General features: G+C 51.0%; 1 protein-coding gene across 1 annotated transcript in view; it reads right to left on the bottom strand.

Annotated features, from left to right (window-relative positions):
* Positions 1–23,584, bottom strand: part of itgbl1 (integrin, beta-like 1) — a 229,780-nt gene that overhangs the window by 12,784 nt on the left and 193,412 nt on the right. Inside the window, exon 10 of the mRNA XM_038818664.1 lies at positions 22,849–22,965. Coding sequence (XP_038674592.1) covers positions 22,849–22,965 — 117 coding nt within the window. The remainder of the gene's footprint in view (positions 1–22,848; positions 22,966–23,584) is intronic.

Genomic DNA, 23,584 nt, shown 5'->3' with positions numbered 1-23,584 from the left:
GGGGGTCCGCCCATGCGCAGGCCGGCCGCCTGCGCTGCTGGCCCCGCGCGACATGGCGGACCCACACAGCGGGCTGGCCTCGAAGAAGTAGGCCCCCCCCCAAGATCGCGCACGCACCCACCAATCGGTGGCCCCCGATTGGGGGCCTGCCCGTCGCGGAGGCCCCCCCCGCCCCCACCACGGGATCCCCCACCCCCCCCCCCACCAGGACGGTCACCGCAGCCGGAACTCCGAGCTCCTGCCAAGTGGAACCACACGTGAACCACGGCAGCGGGAACTCGGCCGGTCGTCCGCGGAGAATCGCCGCAGGGGCCTCTTTCAACGGCCCCTGACCGGTGCCGCGTCGACCGCGCACACGTGACTGGCGGCAATTCTCCAGTTGCCGGAGAATCGCGGGAAGGCGTCGCAGATCCAAAGTCCCATTCTCCACCCCCCCCCCCCCCCCCCCCGTGCCGGAGGCTAAGAGAATCCTGGCCAGTGTGTATTAGATAGATGTTTACATAGAACATACACTGCAGAAGGAGGCCATTCGGCCCATCGAGTCTGCACTGACTCACTTAAGCCCTCACTTCCACCCTATCCCCGTGACGCAATAACCCTTCCTAACCTTTTTTGGACACTAAGGGCAATTTAGTATGGCCAATCCACCGAACCAACACGTCTTTGGACTGTGGGAGGAAACCCTCGCACCCGGAGGAAACCCGCGCACACACGGGGAGGATGTGCAGACGTAGTTTAGCGCAGATTGTAATTTTAGTTTATAGTATTGCTAGCTTTAGGAATAGTGTTCGAACGGTATAATAAGTAGTGTAATAAAGTTTAGCTTTGTTAATTTAACTTAGTTTTGTGGTCTTTGTCTACACTATGTCCAGAATCCACCCTGAGTATTAACACAAAGAACAGCACAGGGTGTTCAATGACGCCATTGAAGCATGCAACATTCTTCAGGGTCTAGACAGGGTAGATGCAGAAAGGATGCTTCCCCTGCTGAGGGTGTAGGATTAGGGGCACATTGGGTGGTAATTTCCAGTCCTGTCCACCCCAGGGCCTGGGAATTCTTGTATGAGATCAATGGGACTTCCCGTGAAATTGTCTGAGGCGGGACAGGAGATTTTGGGGCGCAGTCTCAGAATTGGGGGAAAGCCATTCAGGCTTGGCGATGAGGAGAAACTCCTTCACTCAGAAGGTTGTGAACATTTGGAATTCTCTGCCCCAGAGGGCAGTGGGCAATCAGTCATTGAGTATGTTCAAGACCGAGTATGGGAGATTTCTAGACACTCGAACCACCAAGTGATATGGGGAAAGTGGAGGAATTGGTACTGAGGTAGATGATCAGCTGTGATCTGAATTGAATGGCGGAGCAGATTCAAGGGGCTGAATGGCCTCCTTTCATGTTCCTATGACAGTACAGAACTTCTTCAGTATTCAACTATAAGCGTCAACCGAGATTACATCCCTGTAATGGGATTTGAACCCACAACCTCCGGATGTGGAGGCAAGCGTGTTGGCCACTGAACCATGGCTACTACCCTTCTGTACGTCCAACTGGCCTTGGGCTGGCCCAGGATGTCCGTGGTCAGTCATTGGGCAATCTCCCAGTGTTGTGATCCTGGTCATGATCCTCTCCTTTGGAGGGCTGCAGACAGATGTACCGCTGCCGTATCCATGTGGCGTCAGGTGTCTGGAGGGTCCAACATCATCAACTGAAAGCAGCTATGAAATTAATTGGTGCATTACTCTCTCATCCAAGCTCGAGATGCCTGGAGTCTCCTCGACGGGAGTGGAAGTGCTGTTGGCTTGAGTAAGGCAGCAAATGACAGCCTCATCCGGGGTCGGAAACACCCAACACAGAGTGGGTGACCAGGACAGCCAAATCCAGTCTGGCAGCACCATGATGGAAAGGTCGGGCTGGATTCTCGCCTCTGCTACCAGCCTGAAGGTCGAACATATTTCCACAGGGTTAGGTCTTGATGGCTTTAGGGAAGGGTGGACCAGTGGCTAGGGGTAGGAGCTGGGATCAAAGGTGAGACATCAGGTAAGTGGGCCACTTTCTGACCCAAATCAGTAGCTGTTGTGGCTGCCGCTTTAATGTGAGGGGGCTTAACAAAATGAGAGCATTGTCATCTTCAGAGTGTCCAGGGTCAATGGAGAGCGAGGAGGTGAGATAGGGCGGGAAAATGTTGATTATTAAAATTTCACAGCTGCTCAGAACTTGTGCCCATCAAATAGATTTTTTCAGCATTGCCACTCCTATCCCGGCCAACCAGCAGCTGCTCAGCTTTACCCAGCTCCCAATGACCCCCACACCCCCATGGAAATCTCAGCTAGTCAGAACGCGACCCCCTTAACGAGCTCCCTAATGACCACGACATTCCCAGTTAGTGCCCACTTTCCCACCCGCCTCTCACTCTCCCCCCACAACCTCAGGAAGTTGGGCAGAGTGTGGGAAGGAGGCAGCAGACGGGGCACGGCAATGACTTTCTTTTTGCCATCCCAACTCCGCTCCAGCTCAGTGTGGGGTGGGACAACTCAGCCCCCGGTTCTCACAATACCTCCTGAAAGGGCAGGGGAAAAATAGTTTTCCAAGATACTGGAACGTTGGCCTTGAACTCTAAAAGGGCCGGAATCCACAGAGGTTGATTTTGTGCTCCGGTTGATTCCAGTTGGAGCAGAGTGTTGATTTTTGCCTCATTAAATGATGGCTTGGTCACGAGCCAGGGACCGTTCGAGTGCGAGTATATCTTGAAAGCCTCCACACCACCGAAACACTCTCCGGGGGCGATTCTCCCAAATGGAGCCCAAGTGTTTGTGCACATGCTCAGTTGGGCCGCGCCAACCTGCGCATGCGCGGGGGACTTCTTCGCCGAGCTGGCCCCGACTCAACACGGCATCGGTGTTCAGGGGCCGGCCGCGCAGGAAAGTAGGCCCGGGGGGGGGGAGAGGCCGGCCCGCCGATTGGTGGGCCCCGATCGTGGGCCAGACCCCATCAGAGCGCCCACCCCCCCGGGGACAGAGCCCCCGCTCTCCCCCCCCAACAGGCCGTCCCCCGACCAGGGGTGAACGGCGCCGGCGGGACTCTGTCGTATCTGCGCGGCCACTCAGCCCATCCGGGCCGGAGAATCGACGGCCCTGACGATTCCAGTAGCCCGTGGCCAGCGCCACGCCGGCGCACATTGCACCAGCCCGGCACGGCGCTCGGAGAATCGTCTCCTACGTTTCTGCCCATCTCCAGGAAGGTTATATTGGCCCTTGGAGTGGGCAGCACGATGGCGCAGTGGGTTAGCACTGCTGCCTCACGGCGCTGAGGTCCCAGGTTCGATCCCGGCTCTGGGTCACTGTCCGTGTGGAGTTTGCACATTCTCCCCGTGTCTGCGTGGGTTTCGCCCCCACAACCCAAAGATGTGCAGGGTAGGTGGGTTGGCCACGCTAAATTGCCCCTTAATTGGAAATTTTTTTAAAAATAAAAATAAATAAATAAATATTGGCCCTTGGAGAGAGTGCAGGGCAGATTCACTACAATAATATTTGTGCTTAAAGGGTCAACTTGCAAATACAGCACAGCTTGGTCAGATTAGGTTTATTGCAAATTACAAATTCACCCATTTACCATGGTGAGATTGGAGCCTCTAAACTGTGGTTGACCAGTTCAGTGGCCTCTACTGCTAGGCCACAGGGGGAAACCATTGCTCATACTTGGCTTGTACTCTCTCATTTATAGAAGATTAAGGGATGCTCGAAGTGAATTGTTGAAGATGATTAAAGGATTGATAGGGTCGCTAGAGAGAAACTAGTTCCTGCGTTGTGAAGGGCGCGGCGTTGCTCGTGGCTCAGGCTGAATCCCAGGACAAGGGGGTGGAACCTTAAAATTACAGCCAGGCCGTTCAGGAGCGATGTCAGGAACCACTTCCTGACACAACCTCAATTGGAAATCTGCAACTCGCCCTCCCCAGGAAGCTGCTGAGGCTCGGTGTGTGTGTGTGGTTGGGGGGGGGCTCAATGGAAAGTTTCAAAACCGAGGGTGATAGATTGTTTTGTTGGGGAAGAGCATTAAAGGTCACGGAATAAAAATGGGTAGATGGAGTAAACTGACAGATCGGCCATGATGAATTGAATGGCACACAGGCCGGAGGGTGAATGTTTCCCGTGTCTCCTTTAGTGCTAAACTGGGATTAAGACGTTGTGCCTCAGTACAAATCTATGGCTACTGCCCTCATTAACATCTCATTAAACTAATGAGCACAGATGCTTTATGAATAAGTAGTGAAGGGCATTTTTCGACCGACATTGTGAAACTTTATCACAAATGTTACACCGAGGACCACTTCAAACCTCAAAGTGCGGAAGTGCGGTGCAGGTTAACATGTCTTTGTCATGTTCTGCAAACTGGTCGAAATGAATGTTGAACTACAAAACATTTAGTTGAAATAATTTATGGTCGAACAAATGTGTGGTAAGATAACTAGGATAAATAAAATAATAAACTAAGAACACTAATTAACTATTGTGGAACTACTGCAAATACATCTATCTCCCAGCACGACCAGTTCCCAACTCCCAGGCCACAGGGTCACGTGATGGGTTTACAATGCCACCTGGTGGTTGGAGGTTGTGCATAACATTATGTACAAACTTGCCTTGTGTACATCATCACAATGTTCACTAGACGAAGCCTTTGGCATTGAAATTAAGATTTTTTGTTTCAGATATTGGGCGGGATTCTCCAATCCCGCGGCAGAATGTCCACGGGATATTTTACGACGGGGTGAACGGGCTGCTCCCCAGTCTAATTCTGGCCCCTGCAGGGGAACAGCATGGCGCTGGAGGGGTTTCTGCCGCTCCAGCTGAAGATCTCGGCGCGAACTGGGCGCTGCGGGATCCGCGCATGTGCTGTGGTGCCGGCGCCAACTCACGCATGCGCAGTGGCCTCCTTCAACGCGCCAGCCCCGACGCGACATGGCGCAGGGCTACCAGGGCCGGGGCGTAGGAAAGGAGACCCCCAGCCAGAGAGGCCGGCCCGCCGATCGGCGGGTCCCGATCGCGGGCCAGGCCACAACGGAGGCCCCCCCCGGGGTAGGAACACCCCCCCCCCCCCCCCCCCCCCCCCCCCCCCCCCCCCACAGGCCGCCACCCGACCCTGAGGTCCCACCGGCCCAGAGCAGGTTAGAACGGCGCCGGCGGGACTCGGCTCTTTTCCTACGGCCGCTCGGCCCATTCGGGCCGGAGTATCAGCCGGCCGGCCGCGTAGAGTGGCCCGCGACTGCCGCCGCGCCAAACACGCCAGCACCAATGGCGCCGATTCTCCGCGCTGTCAGGGTGACGTTCGCGGGTCTTCTCCGGCCCGGCCCGGGGCTGGGAGAATCCCGTCCATGATTTGAGGAATAATAATGTCTGATGTAATTATCCACTCAAAAAGGCTCAATCGAGGCTGGCCAAATGGTCCTGTCTCTCAGACGTTTATCTGTAAATGTTTGGATGCAAGTGCTCAACAAGTAAAAGTTCACTTTGTTATTATCTACACGGCAATACTACAAACTTCCAAATAACAGTCCTGGAAAAAGAAAAAAAATCCAAGAGTGTGAACATCAATTCTCAGAGCATCGAGATGTTGCAGAATTAGATTTTCTTTTTTCTGTTTTAATTAACAACAAGCATAATTAGAGAGTATTCCCCCCCCCCCCCCCCCCCCCCCCCCCCGAACTCCTGGAGAAGTCCGAACCGAAAGGAGGTTCTGAACCAGATGGGCAGGATTTCCCCACCAGCTTTCGCACCCTGACTTTGGAACCAATGTTGAGCACGCACTTGCCAGAAGCCAGACTGCGGGGGGGGGGGGCGCTATTTCCCCTGAGTCAGCCCTATACTTGGCTGCCTGCATTAACCTGCACAGCGCAGAGTTGCTCAGGCATCAGCAAACTGCTGCGGAACCCCCTAAATCACCCTGCCATTGGGGCCTCAATTATTTAAATTTGCAGCCCACCTCCATGGGGGCGGCGGGGTCGCTAAATCGACCATCCTGCCTCCCCGTGAGGCTCCTTCGGCAGCAGGAATGTGAGGGGAGATAACTCCTGTTTTCCTGAGAGGCCGGCCTCCCCATTCTGCCCCCCCCCCCCCCCCCCCCCCCCCCACTTCTCCAAGGCAGCTATCCAGGGCCACGAAAACTCGGCCACTTGAGAATCTGAAGACCTGACGGAGGTCATTTAAATTCTGAAGGGGTTTGACACTGTAAGCGTAAAGAAGATGTTTCCACTGCGGGCGCAGACAGGAACGAGGAGCTTTCAATATTTTACGGGTGGCACAGTGGTTAGCACTTCTACCTCACAGCTCCAGGTTCCCAGGTTCGATTCCCGGTTTGGGTCACCGTCTGTGCTTTGTCTGCACGTTCTCCCCGTGTGTGCGCGGGTTACCCCTCCGGGTGCTCCGGTTTCCTCCCACAGTCAAAAGATGTGTAGGGCAGGTGGATTGGCCATGATAAATTTCCCCTTAGTGTCCAAAGGTTGGGTGGGGTTATGGGGAAAGGGATTGTGGTGAATGTAACGTAGTAATTCACACTGTATTTACCAATACTATTGTAAGCGCTGTAGCGTTATCCGACCACTAGGGGGAGTAGCTCTGGGAATGCTCAGGAGTTTGTACAGGGCTCCACCCTTGGCTCCGCCCATGACCCCTCCCCCTTGACTGCTGTATAAATAACCGTGTCCAGGGCCAGCCTGCAGTTCATCGAGAGTTCAATGGGTAACAAGCTGGCTCTGTAGTAAGTAGATTAAAACCACTGTTCATGTCTTAAAACACGTGTCTCGTAAATTGATGGTTCCATCAGGGATAAAGCAGGAGATTGAGACTGGGTAGGGTGCTCTTTCAAAGGGTTGGTGCAGACCTGATGGGCTGAATGGCCTCCTTCTACATTGTAGGGCTTCTATGAATATCAGACAGTTACTAATCAGTCCAATAGGGAATTCAAAATAAAACTCTTTACCCTGAGAATGTGGAACTTGCTCCCACAGGGAGCGGTTGAGGTGAGTGACTGGTATAGATACGTTTAAGGGGAAGCTGGATAAACTAATGAAGGGGAAAAGAATAGAAGGCTATCTGGTAGGGTGAAATGACGTTGGAAGAGAAGAGATACATGACGCACCATCATGAACACCTCTGTGGACTAAATTGGTCAAATGGACTACTTCTGTGCTGTCAATATTGCACAACATCTCCACTTCACTGGACCCTGACAAATTCACCATCGTGCTGTTCGGAATGGAAAATGCAGCTGTCATATTCTACCAGCTGTGTGTTGCAATGCTAGCGGGGGTGGAGGATCCTGCTTCAGCGGATATCGATGGCATCTATCCCAGATTGGAGGCAGTACAACTAAGGTTCACTAAATTAGTCCCTGAGATGAGGGGGGGGGGCTTCTCCTGTGATGAAAGGCTGAGTAAATTGGGCCTTTGCTCTGGAGTTTAGGAGAATGAGAGGTGATCTCATTGTAACCCTGGGAACGTTGAAGGGGTTTGACCGGGTGGACACTGAAAGGTTGTTTCCACTGGTCGGGGAATCGAACACCCGGTGGATCCGTCTCAGGATCAGAGGCCGCTCATTTAGGACTGAGGTGAAGGAAATTTCTTCACTCGGAGGGTTGTGAATCTCTGGAATTCTCCACCTCAGAGAGTTGGAGATGCTCCGTCGTTGAACATATTTAAGGCCCCATGGCATAGATAGATTTTTGGTTTCTCAGGGGATTGGAAGTGGGCGGGAAAGTTTAGTTGAAACCCCAAGATCATATTGAACGGCGGAGCAGGCTGGACGGGCTGAATGGTCCCCTCCTGCTCCTACTTCCCATGGACACCACCATATTAACTGGGTAAATGGAGCAGATTCACAAGTGATTAAAAATTGTAATGGGCGCAATTCAGCGGCCTCGTCGTGCCCGACTTTGGTATTGGGCCGAGGCCGTTGAATCTCGTGGGACGTTGCGATCTGGATCTCCCCCCCCCCCCCCCCCTCCCATTGGGCGTGACCCACATTAGCATATTTAAATGAGTCGTACGGCATCCGGGACTCAACGGCCGCGACAGGGAGGTCTCCCTGGCCATTGGAGTCCCCTAGGTGGTGGGGAGCAGGGCAAGGTGATTCCCTGACACCCGGGAACATTGGCACTGCCTGGCACCCTGGCAGTGCCACTCGGACACCTTGGCAGTACCACCCGAGGGGGTGGGGGGGGGGGGGCTGAATGGGGGTTGAGGGGGGGGGGAGATCGGAGCAGCCAAACAAAATGGCGCCCAGATTGGAAATCCCTTTGAGTGCGGCCTGGGAGGAGAGAAACTCCCCGAGGCCATGAAAAGGCAGAGTGCCGTTGAATAGCGAGATGTTTATCAACACTGCAGCTGTCGAGAAACACCCGCTAAACGTGCCCAAAACCAGACGTAGAAATCTTTCAGGTAAATCGCACTCCGTACCTTTCCAGGGCTAAGGTTTGGTGCTTCAGCCAGCGTGAGGGTGGGGGGCAATACGGTGTTGTAAATTTCTTAGCCCCTACCTCACCATGGAGGCAACCATTCACCAGAATCGAGAGGCCTGACTTCCAAATTAAACCTGAAATTGGACCTCAGGAGAATAAATCAGGTAAACTACAGGCACTCTGACATAACTCCCTATCGGGGACTTCCTAATTTCATCCTGATCTGAGGGTGTGGTGGCGTGGCCCCTTTAAGGGGTGTGTCTTTGCAGGCCATGTGACCTGCCCCGGAGCCTATGGGGACGGACCACGCGACCCTGAGCCTATCGGGTGCCAGGGTGCGGAACCCGGGGACTGTGGGTTTATCTGAGTAAGTCTGGGAGCCGAGGGAGCTAATCCTGAGTAGGAGTTGGGTCGATCTGTAATATAAAGTTCTTCCTTTGTTAATAAATCACCGTTGTGATTTAAGGCTGATTGTCGTATTACCCCGAGCAAAATTGGCGACGCGATAACATCAATCCAGTCGAAAGAAAGTTGTCAACTTTTGGAAGGACCTCTCAGTGTCCTGAAGAAGGTAAAGAATCAACTACGGTCGAATAGCTAGGCCACTATCCGTGAAAATCAACCCATTTGACTCGGAGGTTGAGAGTTGGGGCGAATATGTGGAGAGGCTTTGATATTTTTACGCGGTCAATGAAATCACAGCAGAAGACAAGCAAAACGTTATATTATTCAGTTTGCGGACCACAGACATATAACCTCGTGAGAAGCCAAACGTCTCCAGAAGCTCCAAGTCCTTCGATCAATTAGTGCGACTAGTGAGATATCGCTATAATCCTCGGCCCTCCATTGTAACGCAGAGCTATAAGTTCCACTCAGCCATTCGGGGTCCTGGAGAAACATTGGGTGCAATTTGATCAAAAACAAAATCTGAGTCCGTTCTGGGCGGGATTAGTGAGGTTGTCCCCAGCGCTTGGAGTTGTGGGGGGACCCTGCTAGCTAACGGCACTTGGCTGCTATTTCAGCCCCCGAGGCTGGACTTCGTGTCAACTCATGCACTGAGGAGCTCAGATGAGTGGAGCTGCCCAGTGAAGGAAGAGATCGGGGTGCTGATTCCAACGTCACGCAGCCAGTAAATCGCGCCCAGTACCCGACTTTTGTAGGCAGGCTTCAACGGTGTCGGAACATGGCAAATTCGGTCCGTCTCTTAGTGATATGTTATGTGACCGCTTGGTCTGCGGCATCAATAACTTAAACATTCAGAAGACGTTGCTGGCAGATCCCAGAATATCCTCTGACAAAACGGTCGAGTTGTCTCAAGCAGCTGAAAGCGCTGAACTTTTGAACTGCGAGGCGTGCAAAGCGAGGGAAATCGGTTATGGCGGGAAATGGCGGCCACTCGAAGTACCCGGAGTGAGAATGTAGCAGAGCCTGAGAAAAGGAAATGACCATCACAGTCACGGACCAAGATTGTTCTTGTTGTGAACGGCCGTCCATTAAATATAGAAGTCGATACAGGTGCTGCTGTCATGGTGGGTGTAATGCTCTGTAGACTGGCTGAAGTGAATGAGGAACTACAGAACATGTAGTTTAAAATAATTTATTGTAGAACAACTGTGTGGTAAGATAACGAGGATAAATGAAATAATAAACAACTAACACGCAACAACTATTGTGGAACTACTGCAAATATGTCTATCTCCCAGCACAACCAACTCCCAACTCCCTGATCACAGGGTCACGTGATAGGTTTACACTGCCAGCTGGTGGTCGGAGGTCGTGCATAACATTATGTACAAACTTGCCTTACGCATATCATCACAGTGGGAGGGGAGAAAACATTTAAGTATCTGTAGGGAGGACTCTCAGCAGTACATCAGCCACATCACTGGGGTTGGTTTAGCACAGTGGGCTAAACAGCTGGCTTGTGATGCAGAACAATGCCAGCAGCGCGGGTTCAATTCCCCTACCGGCCTCCCCGAACAGGCGCCGGAATGTGGCGACCAGGGGCTTTTCACAGTAACTTCACTGAAGCCAACTTGTGACAATAAGCGATTATTATTTATTATTATTATTTAGCCACCTATAGTGGAGAGGGCCTGAAGATAATGGGCATGAGATCCATACCAGTATTGCACCAATGCCAGTCCGCCCAGCTGCCATTAATCATAGTAAAAGGACAGAGACAACGTCTCATGAGATTGGCTGAAGAAAATCAGGTTTAATTGGCTGGAGATATTCAGTATCACAGACAGTTTCCAGGAACTTCTGTAAAAGCACCAGGACGTTTATCAGAGAGACCTGGAGCGCATAAAGGGGATGAAGGCCAAACTTTACGGAGAGCCAGAGGCAACACCAACACTTTTTACAGCCTGACCTAAACATTTCCCCTTCTTTACCTCTCTCACCCTTGTAAACATTCCTTAAAACCTATCTCTCCGATCAAGTTTTTATTTTTCCCTCCAGGTTTGGGCCAATCGCCTTCAATCTGCTAGTCAGGATGGTAAAATGTAACCATTGAGGATAACAGATCGGATTTGCAGGAGAAAAATTGATGTTTTTTAAAAAAAAAGAGAATTGGATGCTGCTGGTAAAGTCGGCTGCACAGTGGAGGTGGGAGCTGTAATCAACAGCAGGGCAGGCATGATCTCCTGCAGAGAGAGAGAGAGAGAGAAAATGTGATTGGTGAGAGTGGGGTGATAATGAATGGTTTGGAGAGAAAGAAATGCAAGGAAAGGAAACAGGGACAGTGAAAGGAATGTGTCTGTGTATTTGTCTGTCTATGTGGTGTGTGAATGTGAGAGAGAGAGTGTGTATGTGTGTGTGAGAGAGAGAATGTGTGTGTCTGTGTGGTGTGTGTGTATGTGTGAGACAGTGTGTGTGTCTGTGTGGTGTGTGTGTGTGTCTGTGTGGTGTGTGTGTGAAAGAGTGTGTATGTGTGTGTATGATGTGAATGGTGTGTGTGTGAGAGTGTGTGTGTGAGAGAGAGTGTGCGTATGTATCTGTGTGGTGCGTGTGTGTGAATGGTGTGTGTGTATGGTGTGTGTGAGAGTGTGTGTGTGTGAGAGAGAGTGTGCGTATGTATCTGTGTGGTGTGTGTGTGTGTGAATGGTGTGTGTGTATGGTGTGTGTGAGAGTGTGTGTGTGTGAGAGAGAGTGTGCGTATGTATCTGTGTGGTGTGTGTGTGTGAATGGTGTGTGTGTATGGTGTGTGTGAGAGTGTGTGTGTCTGTGCGGTGTGTGTCGGAGAGTGTGTGCATGCATGAAAAGAGAGTGCTGATTGGTTGGCAAGTGGACTCCTGAGCTCGAGGCAATATCATGGAGAATGCACCCAGGAACTGTTCGCTGCTGTTGTATTATCTGCTCACATCCCATTGTAATGTAAAGGTGCTCAGCAGAGGAAAGGTTAACGTGCAACTGGAGAATTGCACTGCCACGGTATGATGTATGGAGTCACACGGTCAGTAACTCAGAGAAAACACTCTGGAAGCATCTTGCATGGAGACTGCACCATGTATGGCAATGCCTGGGATCTGTAAATAGTTAAAGATTAACAATAAACAAATACATACAAGGCTCAAGGCCTCATCATTGAGACACCACAGATAACACAGCATGGTGCTCAGTAGTGGCATCATAACGCAACATGGTTGGCAGAGGTGGTCGCTTCCGAACGATATCGGCCGGAATTCTATGGCCATTGTGGTTATTTTTTCCCGCCGGCAACGCACTCCCAGTTTCCTGGCGGCGTGGGGCGGCTCCAATGGGAAATCCCATTGACAAGTGATGGGAACAGAGAATCCCGCTGCCAGCGAATGGCGCCCTGCCGAGCAGCCGGGGGAACGGGAGAATCCCGCTGCCTGCGAATGGCGCCCTGCCGAACAGCTGGGGGAACCGGAGAATCCCGCTGCCTGCGAATGGCGCCCTGCCGAGCAGCCGGGGGAACGGGAGAATCCCGCTGGCAACGAATGGCGCGCTGCCGAGCAGCCGGGGGAACCGGAGAATCCCGCTGCCTGCGAATGGCGCCCTGCCGAGCAGCCGGGGGAACGGGAGAATCCCGCTGCCTGCGAATGGCGCCCTGCCGAGCAGCCGGGGGAACCGGAGAATCCCGCCTATCACAGCATAGAATCATAGAATTTATAGTGCAGAAGGAGGCCGTTCAGCCCATCGAGTCTGCACCGGCCCTTACAAAGAGCACCCTACTCAAGCCCAAGTATCTATCCTATCCCTGTAACCCAGCAACCCTCACTTAACACTTTTTGGACACTAAGGGGAAATTTAGCACGGCCAATCCACCTAACCTGCAAGTCTTTGGACTGTGGGAGGAAACCGGAGCGCCCGGAGGAAACCCACGCAGATACGGGGAGAACGTGCAGAGTCCGCATAGACAGTGACCCAAGCTGGGAATCGAACCTGGGACCCTGGAGCTGTGAAGCAACTGTGCTAACCACTATACTAATGTGCTGCCCTCATCAACACACATCAACAGAGACATTATAGTACAACCTGGTGATCCATGGAAATATGTGTGGTGAATGTAATGTGCCAATAATCCACCAGTGTATTTGTATCTGTGTTGTTGCCCTTGTATTTGTATCTGTGCTGTGCTGTTGCCCTTGTGGGCTTCTCCTATGGGCCATTGTATGGCATTATCCATCGGGGAACATGTTGGGGCATGTATGGGCTCTGCCCATGGCTCCTCCCCTTGAAGGGAGGTAGAAAGAGCAGTCGACCTGTAGGCGGTTCTCAGTTTTGGATCAGTCGCAGGCAGGCACTGTTCTAAGTTGATTAAAGCCACAGTTTACTTCCACTCATGTCTCGAGTGAATTGATGGTCGCATCAATTTAATCAACTTAAACGTAACTGTGGAATCGACCCTCGAACCTGACCGACTGGAACTCGATCCACAGGCCGCGGAGGCGAAATCAATTTTTTCGCACTGGCTCCGCTGCTTCAAGGCCTATCTTGCAGCCTTCACCACGCCTTCCATCACCGACAAACAGAAGCTGGCCTGGGCGGAGCCCATACATGCCCCAACATACAATGGCCCATAGGAGAAGCCCACAAGGGCTACAGCATAGCACAGATACAAATACAATGGTGGATTATTGGCATTGTACATTCACCACAATATGAAAAGTGGCATTTTAAACAATGAAGCTCGAACACAACCCCGAGATATGCAAGACTAAAAGCAGCGGAAGCCATACCAGGGACAAGTGCCGAAGAAGAAAAATTACATAAAGAATTGCAGAGGCTTCGCTACAGACTAGTGAGTTCAGGAATCCACCAGAGTGAGTGGAAATCCACTGTTGACCCCTGGGTGACACAGAGTAGAGGAAAAACTGGTCAGATCACAAAGATGGGTGAGCAAAACTACAAAGAAAGAAGTAAGACCCTGAGTGACGCGGAGCACATTGAGAAAAACGGGAAAAGGCCCGCTGAGCAGCTGAGTTTAACAAAAGAGGAAGAGTCCTCTTTGTAGCAAGCAGCACGGGCGGAAAGGCGGGCTGGAGCTTTGGGTTGTGAAGGAAGTAACGGGCCCAGCTGGAGCACGAGCCTGCCGATTCCCCCAGAGTGTGGAACGTTCAAATAAAAAGGTGGTCCTGTGGAACAGGAAGGGGGAAGATTGCTGACATGTTTCTTTTGTGGACAAGAGTAGAATTTTGGCAGTTTGGTAGGATTAAAAACAAACGAGGCGACTGATAACTGGGGATCGTGCCAAAATCAGAAAAGCACAGGAAAAATCACAGAGAGAGGGCAACTCCCAATAAAGCACCAAGTCAACAAGCGATCGCAAACAGAGGGCAACGCCGAATAAAGCACCAAGTCAACAACAGATCCCAGGGAGAGGGCAACTCCCGATAAAGCACCAAGTCAACAAGAGATCGCAAACAGAGGGCAACTCCCGATAAAGCACCAAGTCAACAAGAGATCGCAAACAGAGGGCAACTCCCGATAAAGCACCAAGTCAACAAGAGATCGCAAACAGAGGGCAACTCCCGATAGAGCACCAAGCCGACAACAGATCCCAGAGAGAGGGAGAGAATATTCAAGCAAACTACAAGACGGTTGCCAACCCTGTCAGTACAATGAAGTGCAAACGCCTGGTCTGGAGCATTCAGCTATGAAAAGAGGCTGGTTCGGGGTTGTTCTCCTTAGAGCGGAGAATGCTGAGGAGGGACATGATAGAGGTGTACAGAATTACGAGGGGCGTAGATAGAAAGAAACTTCTCAGGGCAGCAGGGCGGTGCAGTGGTTAGCACTGCTGCCTCACGGCGCCGAGGTCCCAGGTTCAATACCCACCCCAGGTCACGGTCCTTGTGGAGTTTGCACATCCTCCCTGTGTCTGCGTGGGTTTTGTCTCCACAACCCAAAGATGTGCAGGGTGGGTGGATTGGCCACGCTAAATTCCCCTCAATTGGAAAAAATAAATTCAGTAATCTAAATTATTTAAAAAAGAAAAGAAAGGAACTTTTCCCCTTAGTGGGGTGGGGTGGGTCAATAACCAGGGGATATAGATTTAAGGTAAGGGGTGGGAGATTTAGATGGGATTTGGGGGGAAACCCTTTCACCCAGGGGGCGGTGGGAATCTGGAAATCACTGCCCATAAAGGGTGGTAGAGGTGGAAACCCTCACTTCATTTAAGAAATATTTAAATGAGCACTTGAGATGCCACGGCACACAAGGCGATGGGCCGAGTGCTGGAAAATGGGATTAGAATAGGTAGGTGCATGTTTGCCGGTACGGACACGATGGGCAAAAGGGCCTCTGTTTGTGCTGCAAAACTCGATGGCTCGAAGCAGCTGGAAGGCTTTGTTTTGAAACTTCTGACACAGTACCCAAACTGTAACAGCGGATAGAAGTGTGTGGTGATCAGATGGCTGTGAATGAAGGAAAGCTATCCGAGGTAACTCAAAAGACGCAAACTGTGCAAAAGGTAAATGTGCTGGACAGTGTTCACACCAAAGCAGAACTGGAAGAATTAAAGTGCTAGATTCAAGATGTGTATATGCCTTTGAAAATGAACAATACTGAAGCCTCAATGATCCAAGCTGTTTGAGGTCTGAACAAGCAAGTTTCAGAGACAACACAAAGGTGCCCGGAGGAAGTAGCGACCCTCAATTCCACAGTTGGCAAATCGAAGCAGGCGTGAGGAAAACGCGACCAGATGTACAGCCAGGCAAAACAGCAAGAAGAGAAGGCGCACAGCAAAGCTGCGACCCTGAAAGATTCCTCCAAGAATCAACATGCAGCCATGGAAAAAAATGAAGCGCAAAAAAGGACGTTGAATATTACTTCAGAAAAAGCTGCATTGGAACTATCAATGGCATCAAAAAGATGTACAGGGAACCAAAGTGATCAGCAAGTAAATAAACAGTTGAACAAGCAGTTGACTGTCCTTCAAGATCAAATGCAGAAGGAATGTGTAGCCATTCAGCAACATGAAGAAATGAAGACTCTCTTAAACAGCAGAATGGAAGCACAGCGGAAGAAACCCCAGGTGAGGACACGACTGAATTACAGAAAAGCTCAGGATGAAGCAAGCGAGCTCCATAACGAAAAGGAAAATTGTTGAAAGACCTTCACGCGACACCAGGGTCCCTTAGGTCAAAGTTTATTCCACAGGAAAATTACGAAGAGAAGCAAAATGAACTGAACGGCACTCTGAACAAACTGCGGAACCAGTTGGCAGAGATGGCGCAGCAACGTTCAATACTCCCGGAGGTAGCTGAAAGCGAGACACGAACACTGAGGAGCTGAGGATTCAGCTGAATGAAAACAAGGACCAACTTCTGCTGCAGGCAGAGAAAGAAAAGACAGAAATAAATTTGGGAACTGTAAATTCCACCCTACAGCACAAGAAACTCAAAGAAGAAAAGGCTGAGCTGAATGATAAGGTTTAAAAGCCTGCAAAATGGTTTGAAAATAAAACAGAAATAAATGTTCAGTGGAGACTGTGAAACAAGAGGTTGTGAAGGTTCTATTTGTATAGGTCCAGCAAGAACACGGCGGATACCATGGGAATTTGAATCCACTCTGGGAATGAACAGAGTGCATATTCCTTTCGGAATGAAGGGGTCAAACCCAATGTCTGAAAACTTCAGGCTAGTTGCTAACAAGGAGAAACGCTTCTCGAAGGAATGCAAAAAGACAATCGAATAGACATAACCAAGTATCAGAAACACAGAGTACATCCCCCATTTTGCCACACGCTGATAGGCCAAGATTGAGGGGCGACCTGATTGAGATGTACAAGATTATGAGGGGCAGGAGGTTTAGAGGGGATTTGAGGAAAACCTTTTCTACCCAGAGGATGGTGAGGGTCTGGAACGCACTGCCTGGGAGGGAGGTTTAAAAAGTACCCGGATGAGTCCTTGGCACGTCATAACATTCAAGGCTGTGGGCCAAGTGCTGGCAAATGGGATTAGGTAGGCAGGTCAGATGTTTTTTATGTGCCAGTGCAGACTCGATGGGCCGAAGAGCCTCTTCTGTGCTGTATTTTCCTGTAATTCTGAACTATAAAGACTTAAAACTATCCGAATCTATAAAGTCAGAGACGTGAGGTGGGCGAGAAGGGATAACAAGTAAACATTGAAAATTGTCATGCCCCGTTGGAAGGGAGGGAAGTCCTCTATTCAGAAGGAAGGGATATGTTGTTTTACATGCCTGCATTCCATTTGTAAGGTGCTTGTCAAGGCCAGGGTTAGCGTGGGACTGGAGAATAGAACCACGCACGGCATGGTGTATAGAGTCACATGGTAAGAGACTCAGAGAGAACACTCTGGATGCAGCCTGCATGGAGACGGCACCACTCGTGACAATATCCCTGATCTGTAAATAGTTCAAAATTAACAATAAGTGGTTCATGATTAGACACAATGGCTTCACAGCTCCAGGGTCCCAGGTTCGATTCCGGCTTGGGTCACTGTCTGTGCGGAGTCTGCACATCCTCCCCGTGTGTGCGTGGGTTTCCTCCGGGTGCTCCGGTTTCCTCCCACAGTCCAAAGATGTGCAGGTTAGGTGGATTGGCCATGATAAATTGCCCTTAGAGTCCAAAATTGCCCTTAGTGTGGGGTGGGGTTACTGGGTTATTGGGATAGGGTGGAGGTGTTGACCTTGGGTAGGGTGCTCTTTCCAAGAGCCGGTGCAGACTCGATGGGCCGAATGGCCTCCTTCTGCACTGTAAATTCTATGATCTTATCATTAGATACGACAAACAAAGCCATAACACAACATGATTCTCAATGTTGGAACCGGAATACAGTAACTGCCAAGCTATTTTCTCCATGGCAACAGCTCTACCAATCAGTCAACCAATCAACACTCTGTTCTTAGGCAGTATAAATTGTCGTTCCCTAGACAATTGGTATTCTTGTGTATCTGTCCTGATGCGTGCAAAATGAAAAGGTTTGACAGCATGTCTCTTCTATCAGCAATGATATATGCAGAGATATCATTTCTTTTTGCCCTGTTTGTCTGGTATGCTACACATACTCCAGCAGCTCTGCACTCTTGCCAGGAGAGAAGGATATGTTTGTTCTAATGCAGGAAGTCAATTGGTGGAGAATAGAATGGTACCCAATATTCACACACCTTTATGTTCATTTATTGAATTACACATTAGAAGCATTCACTCCCTAAACCCAACAACTGTAGTTCCTGTCTGTGTACAAGCACTGGGCTTGTGGTTTAGCACTGGGCTAAATCGCTGGCTTTGAAAGCAGACCAAGGCAGGCCAGCAGCACGGTTCAATTCCCGTACCAGCCTCCCCGAACAGGCGGCAGAATGTGGCGACTAGGGGCTTTTCACAGTAACTTCATTTGAAGCCTACGATTTAAATTTTTTTCAAGTGAATCCCCGGTTAATACACACCGCCCGCCCGCACACAAATAACAATCTCTTCAGCGGTAATAAATGAATCTCTAACCATTGCAGGACCAGATTGCCTTTCAAGCCGCTCTGACCTTTCAGCGAATAAGGCTGCTGAAGACGATTGTTGAGTGGCTGGTTCCACAAAGAAGTGCTTCCAGGGAGAAGAATCATTTCTCAGAAGCGCTTATGGAAGCATTGTGAAAATAACTTAAAAATAAATAAGAAATTCAAAGCCCCTTATTTTCAGAGCTGTGAGCCGCTGTGATGTCTACTACCCACTGGTAGCATTAAATCATGCAATCCCCTCCTCCCCCCCTTCAGCAACGCCCTCCCCCCATTTTTTGTCTGGACAGTTACATTATATAGACTTTTTTTTTCAATAAGATTAAGGTTCGCCAAGTAAATAGGTTGGGCGAACTTTAACTCACATGATCTTAAAATACCCACATGTCACACCATGTGTTGCGCGGCGAGATCGGATCTAGAGGCCACAGAGAAAAGAGGCAAGCAATCCACACTTGGAGTCCCGCGCACAGTTCTGGTCTCCATGTTGTAACGAGGATATGATTCATTGCACGAGGAATTGGAATGATGAACCGGGGTTAAAAGATCAGGACGATATCCCAAACTTGAGAACACGCTCCTCGGGGTCAAGAGATTAAAACAGGCTGTTGCTTTCCCTTCTAGAAAAAAGACGACTCAGGGATGAGGTCTTTAAAATTACGAAGGGGTTTGATTGGGTAGACACGGAGAACGTATTTCAACTTTGGAGGAATTCAAAAGAGGCCATCAGTATAAAATAGTTACTCATAAATCCAATAGGAAATTCAGAAAACGCTTCTTTACCCAGAGTGGCGAAAATGTGGAACTTGCTCCCACAGGGAGTGGGGGGAATGTGGGACTCGCTCCCACAGGGAGTGGGGAGAATGTGGAACGCACTCCCACAGGGAGTGTGGAGAATGTGGGACTCACTCCCACAGGGTGTGGGGAGAATGTGGGACTCACTCCCACAGGGAGTGGGGAGAATGTGGGACTCACTCCCACAGGGAGTGGGGAGAATGTGGGACTCGCTCCCACAGGGTATGGGGAGAATGTGGGACTCACTCCCACGGGGAGTGGGGAGAATGTGGGACTCACTCCCACAGGGAGTGGGGAGAATGTGGGACTCGCTCCCACAGAGAGTGAGAAGAATGTGGGACTCGCTCCCACAGCGAGTGGGGGGAATGTGGAACTCGCTCCCACAGGGAGTAGGGAGAATGTGGGACTCGCTCCCACAGGGAGTGGGGAGAATGTGGGACTCGCTCCCACAGGGAGTGGGGAGAATGTGGGACTCGCTCCCACAGGGAGTAGGGAGAATGTGGGACTCGCTCCCACAGGGAGTGGGGAGAATGTGGGACTCGCTCCCACAGGGAGTGGGGAGAATGTGGGACTCGCTCCCACAGGGAGTAGGGAGAATGTGGGACTCGCTCCCACAGGGAGTGAAGAGAATGTGGGACTCGCTCCCACAGGGAGTGAAGAGAATGTGGGACTCGCTCCCACAGGGAGTAGGGAGAATGTGGGACTCGCTCCCACAGGGAGTAGGGAGAATGTGGGACTCGCTCCCACAGGGAGTGGGGAGAATGTGGGACTCACTCCCACAGGGAGTGGGGAGAATGTGGGACTCGCTCCCACAGGGTGTGGGGAGAATGTGGAACTCACTCCCACGGGGAGTGGGGAGAATGTGGGACTCACTCCCACAGGGAGTGGGGAGAATGTGGGACTCGCTCCCACAGAGAGTGAGAAGAATGTGGGACTCGCTCCCACAGCGAGTGGGGGGAATGTGGAACTCGCTCCCACAGGGAGTAGGGAGAATGTGGGACTCGCTCCCACAGGGAGTGGGGAGAATGTGGGACTCGCTCCCACACGGAGTGGGGAGAATGTGGGACTCGCTCCCACAGGGAGTAGGGAGAATGTGGGACTCGCTCCCACAGGGAGTGGGGAGAATGTGGGACTCGCTCCCACAGGGAGTGGGGAGAATGTGGGACTCGCTCCCACAGGGAGTAGGGAGAATGTGGGACTCGCTCCCACAGGGAGTGAAGAGAATGTGGGACTCGCTCCCACAGGGAGTGAAGAGAATGTGGGACTCGCTCCCACAGGGAGTAGGGAGAATGTGGGACTCGCTCCCACAGGGAGTAGGGAGAATGTGGGACTCGCTCCCACAGGGAGTGGGGAGAATGTGGGACTCGCTCCCACAGGGAGTGGGGAGAATGTGGGACTCGCTCCCACAGGGAGTGGGGAGAATGTGGGACTCGCTCCCACAGGGAGTAGGGAGAATGTGGGACTCGCTCCCACAGGGAGTGGGGAGAATGTGGGACTCGCTCCCACAGGGAGTGGGGAGAATGTGGGACTCGCTCCCACAGGGAGTGGGGAGAATGTGGGACTCGCTCCCACAGGGAGTAGGGAGAATGTGGGACTCGCTCCCACAGGGAGTAGGGAGAATGTGGGACTCGCTCCCACAGGGAGTGGGGAGAATGTGGGACTCGCTCCCACAGGGAGTGGGGAGAATGTGGGACTCGCTCCCACAGGGAGTGGGGAGAATGTGGGACTCGCTCCCACAGGGAGTAGGGAGAATGTGGGACTCGCTCCCTAGGGAGTGGGGAGAATGTGGGACTCGCTCCCACAGGGAGTAGGGAGAATGTGGGACTCGCTCCCACAGGGAGTGGGGAGAATGTGGGACTCGCTCCCACAGGGAGTGGGGAGAATGTGGGACTCACTCACACAAGGAGTGGGGAGAATGTGGGACTCGCTTAATGTGGGACTCGCTCCCACAGGGAGTCGGGAGAATGTAGGTCTCGCTCCCACAGAGGGTGGCGAGAATGTGGAACTCGCTCCCACAGGGAGTGGGGAGAATGTGGAACTCACTCCCACAAGGAGTGGGGAGAATGTGGGACTCGCTTAATGTGGGACTCGCTCCCACAGAGAGTGGCGAGAATGTGGGACTCACTCCCACAAGGAGTGGGGAGAATGTGGGACTCGCTTAATGTGGGACTCGCTCCCACAGGGAATAGGGAGAATGTAGGTCTCGCTCCCACAGGGAGCGGGGAGAATGTGGAACTCGCTCCCACAGGGAGTGGGGAGAATGGGGAACGTGCTCCCACAGGGAGCGGGGAGAATGTGAAACGTGCTCCCACAGTGAGTGGTTGAGGTGAATCGTACCGATGCATTTAAGGGGAAGCTGGATAAACACATGAGGGAGAGGGGAATAGGAGGATATCTGATGGGGTGAGATGAAGTAGGGGTTGGAGAAGGTTTGTGTGGAACATAGGGATGAAGGGCCTATTCCGCTGCAGTAATTTCAATGCAATCCTATATGATTCTTTTGGCTTTTTTCACAGGAATTCCACTCAAAATTTAAAAACGTATCATTGGTTTATCAAGAATATTTATACGTGAACTAGTGCCAGCAGTGCCAGATTAACCAGGAGATGTAGATTTAAGGTGAAAGAACCAGGTGATAAGGAGACGATTGTTTCACCCAGTGAGTTGTTGAGATCTGGAAGGCATTGCCTAAAAGGGTGATGGAGGCAGACGCACCCACAATTTTTCCAAAGGGATAAAATATTTGAAAAGAAGGAGAATGTTCAGGGCTGTGGGGAAAGACCGAGGGTTTAATTGGATGGCTCTTTCAAGGGGCCAGAACGGTCAAAATGGGCCAAATGGCCTCCTTCTGTGTAGCATAATTCAATCAATCAACATTATGCTTGAATCAGAGGAACATCTATCCCATAATAGCGAGCAAACTAGCCTTTTCTGATTCAACTGCCCTGATGGTGGTAAAAAAAATACCAATCCATTTGTTGATGTTTTGTTCCAGTTTTACTCTCAGAACATAGAACAGTACAGGCCCTTCGGCCCTCAATGTTGTGCCGAGCCATGATCACCCTACTCAAACCCACGTATCCACCCTATACCCATAACCCAACAACCCCCCCCCAACCCAACCTTACTTTTATTAGGACACTACGGGCAATTTATCATGGCCAATCCACCTAACCCGCACATCTTTGGACTGTGGGAGGAAACCGGAGCACCCGGAGGAAACCCACGCACACACGGGGAGGACGTGCAGACTCCACACAGACAGTGACCCAGCCGGGAATCGAACCTGGGACCCTGGAGCTGTGAAGCATTTATGCTAACCACCATGCTACCCTGCTGCCTTCTGATATCAAAACGAGGTCTGTTTCTTTTTTAACTCTCTGAAACTCTTAGATCTAACCCTCACCCTGCAAATTAATTTGGTAATCCCCGAAACAGAAAGAGTTTAAAATCAGATGACCAGCCACTGGAGAAGCTCCAGTGAATAAGGCTGCTTCTGCCTCATTAATCTAATACCTCAGCTCTTTAAACTCTCTGAATTTCTGCAATTGTTCCTCAGGTTGGGAGAACAGCTCAAAGCTCATGAAGTTTCGACCGACCCAGGGCGCTCTACAATTTTGCAATGGGATGCACAACGTTGAGGATTGGAGACAACAAGAAGCAGTAATTACCGGTGCAAATGACCCCTTCGTGCTTATCACAGTCTCGATCATCACATTCACAGAATTCACCCGAGATGTACCATTGTTGGGGAGAGCCACACATACACTTCCCACAATGGCAGGAACCTGGAAGAGATTTGTGAGGCGTCAAATCGATGAAAAGAACCCCAGCAACACTCAGTTAAATGTTACAAACAGCAGATAAAGACCAACAGCCACTGAGAATTCATGTCCCGCTCACATCGCTTGCGACAGAGTGCTGCAGTACACTGTCCAGATATGCAGCGGATAGAGGCTTCTGATGGAGTAAATAAGGATTGGCAAGGGGGCCCAATAAATAAAGGATGCAGGTACAAAAAAATTTGCAAAAGGACCAGAGGTGAGATGAGAAATTCGAGGGCCGAAGGGCCTGTTCTGTGCTATACTGTTCTATGTTCTATGTTCTACAGCGAGTTGTTGTGATCTCGAGCTCAGTCCCCGAAAGGGCGGTGGGAGCATTTCACTCACAATCTTTCAGAAGGGAATTGGGTAAGTACTTGAAAAAGATGATTGCAGGGTTATGGGCAAAGGAAAGCAGACTTGGATGAGTTGCTAATTCTACGGCAGAGCCAGGGGAAGCATGCAACATGGGACAAAACCAAGCCAATCCTCAGGAGCAAGCTGATGGCTTATGAAGCCTGTGTTTTCAGCACCCTGATGTTTGGCTGTGATACATCCACGACCCATAGCCACCAGGAGATGCCGG

Source organism: Scyliorhinus canicula, chromosome 14 (genome assembly GCF_902713615.1).
Source record: "Scyliorhinus canicula chromosome 14, sScyCan1.1, whole genome shotgun sequence".
NCBI lineage: Eukaryota > Metazoa > Chordata > Chondrichthyes > Carcharhiniformes > Scyliorhinidae > Scyliorhinus > Scyliorhinus canicula.
This window is presented reverse-complemented; position numbering and strand designations above follow the sequence as displayed.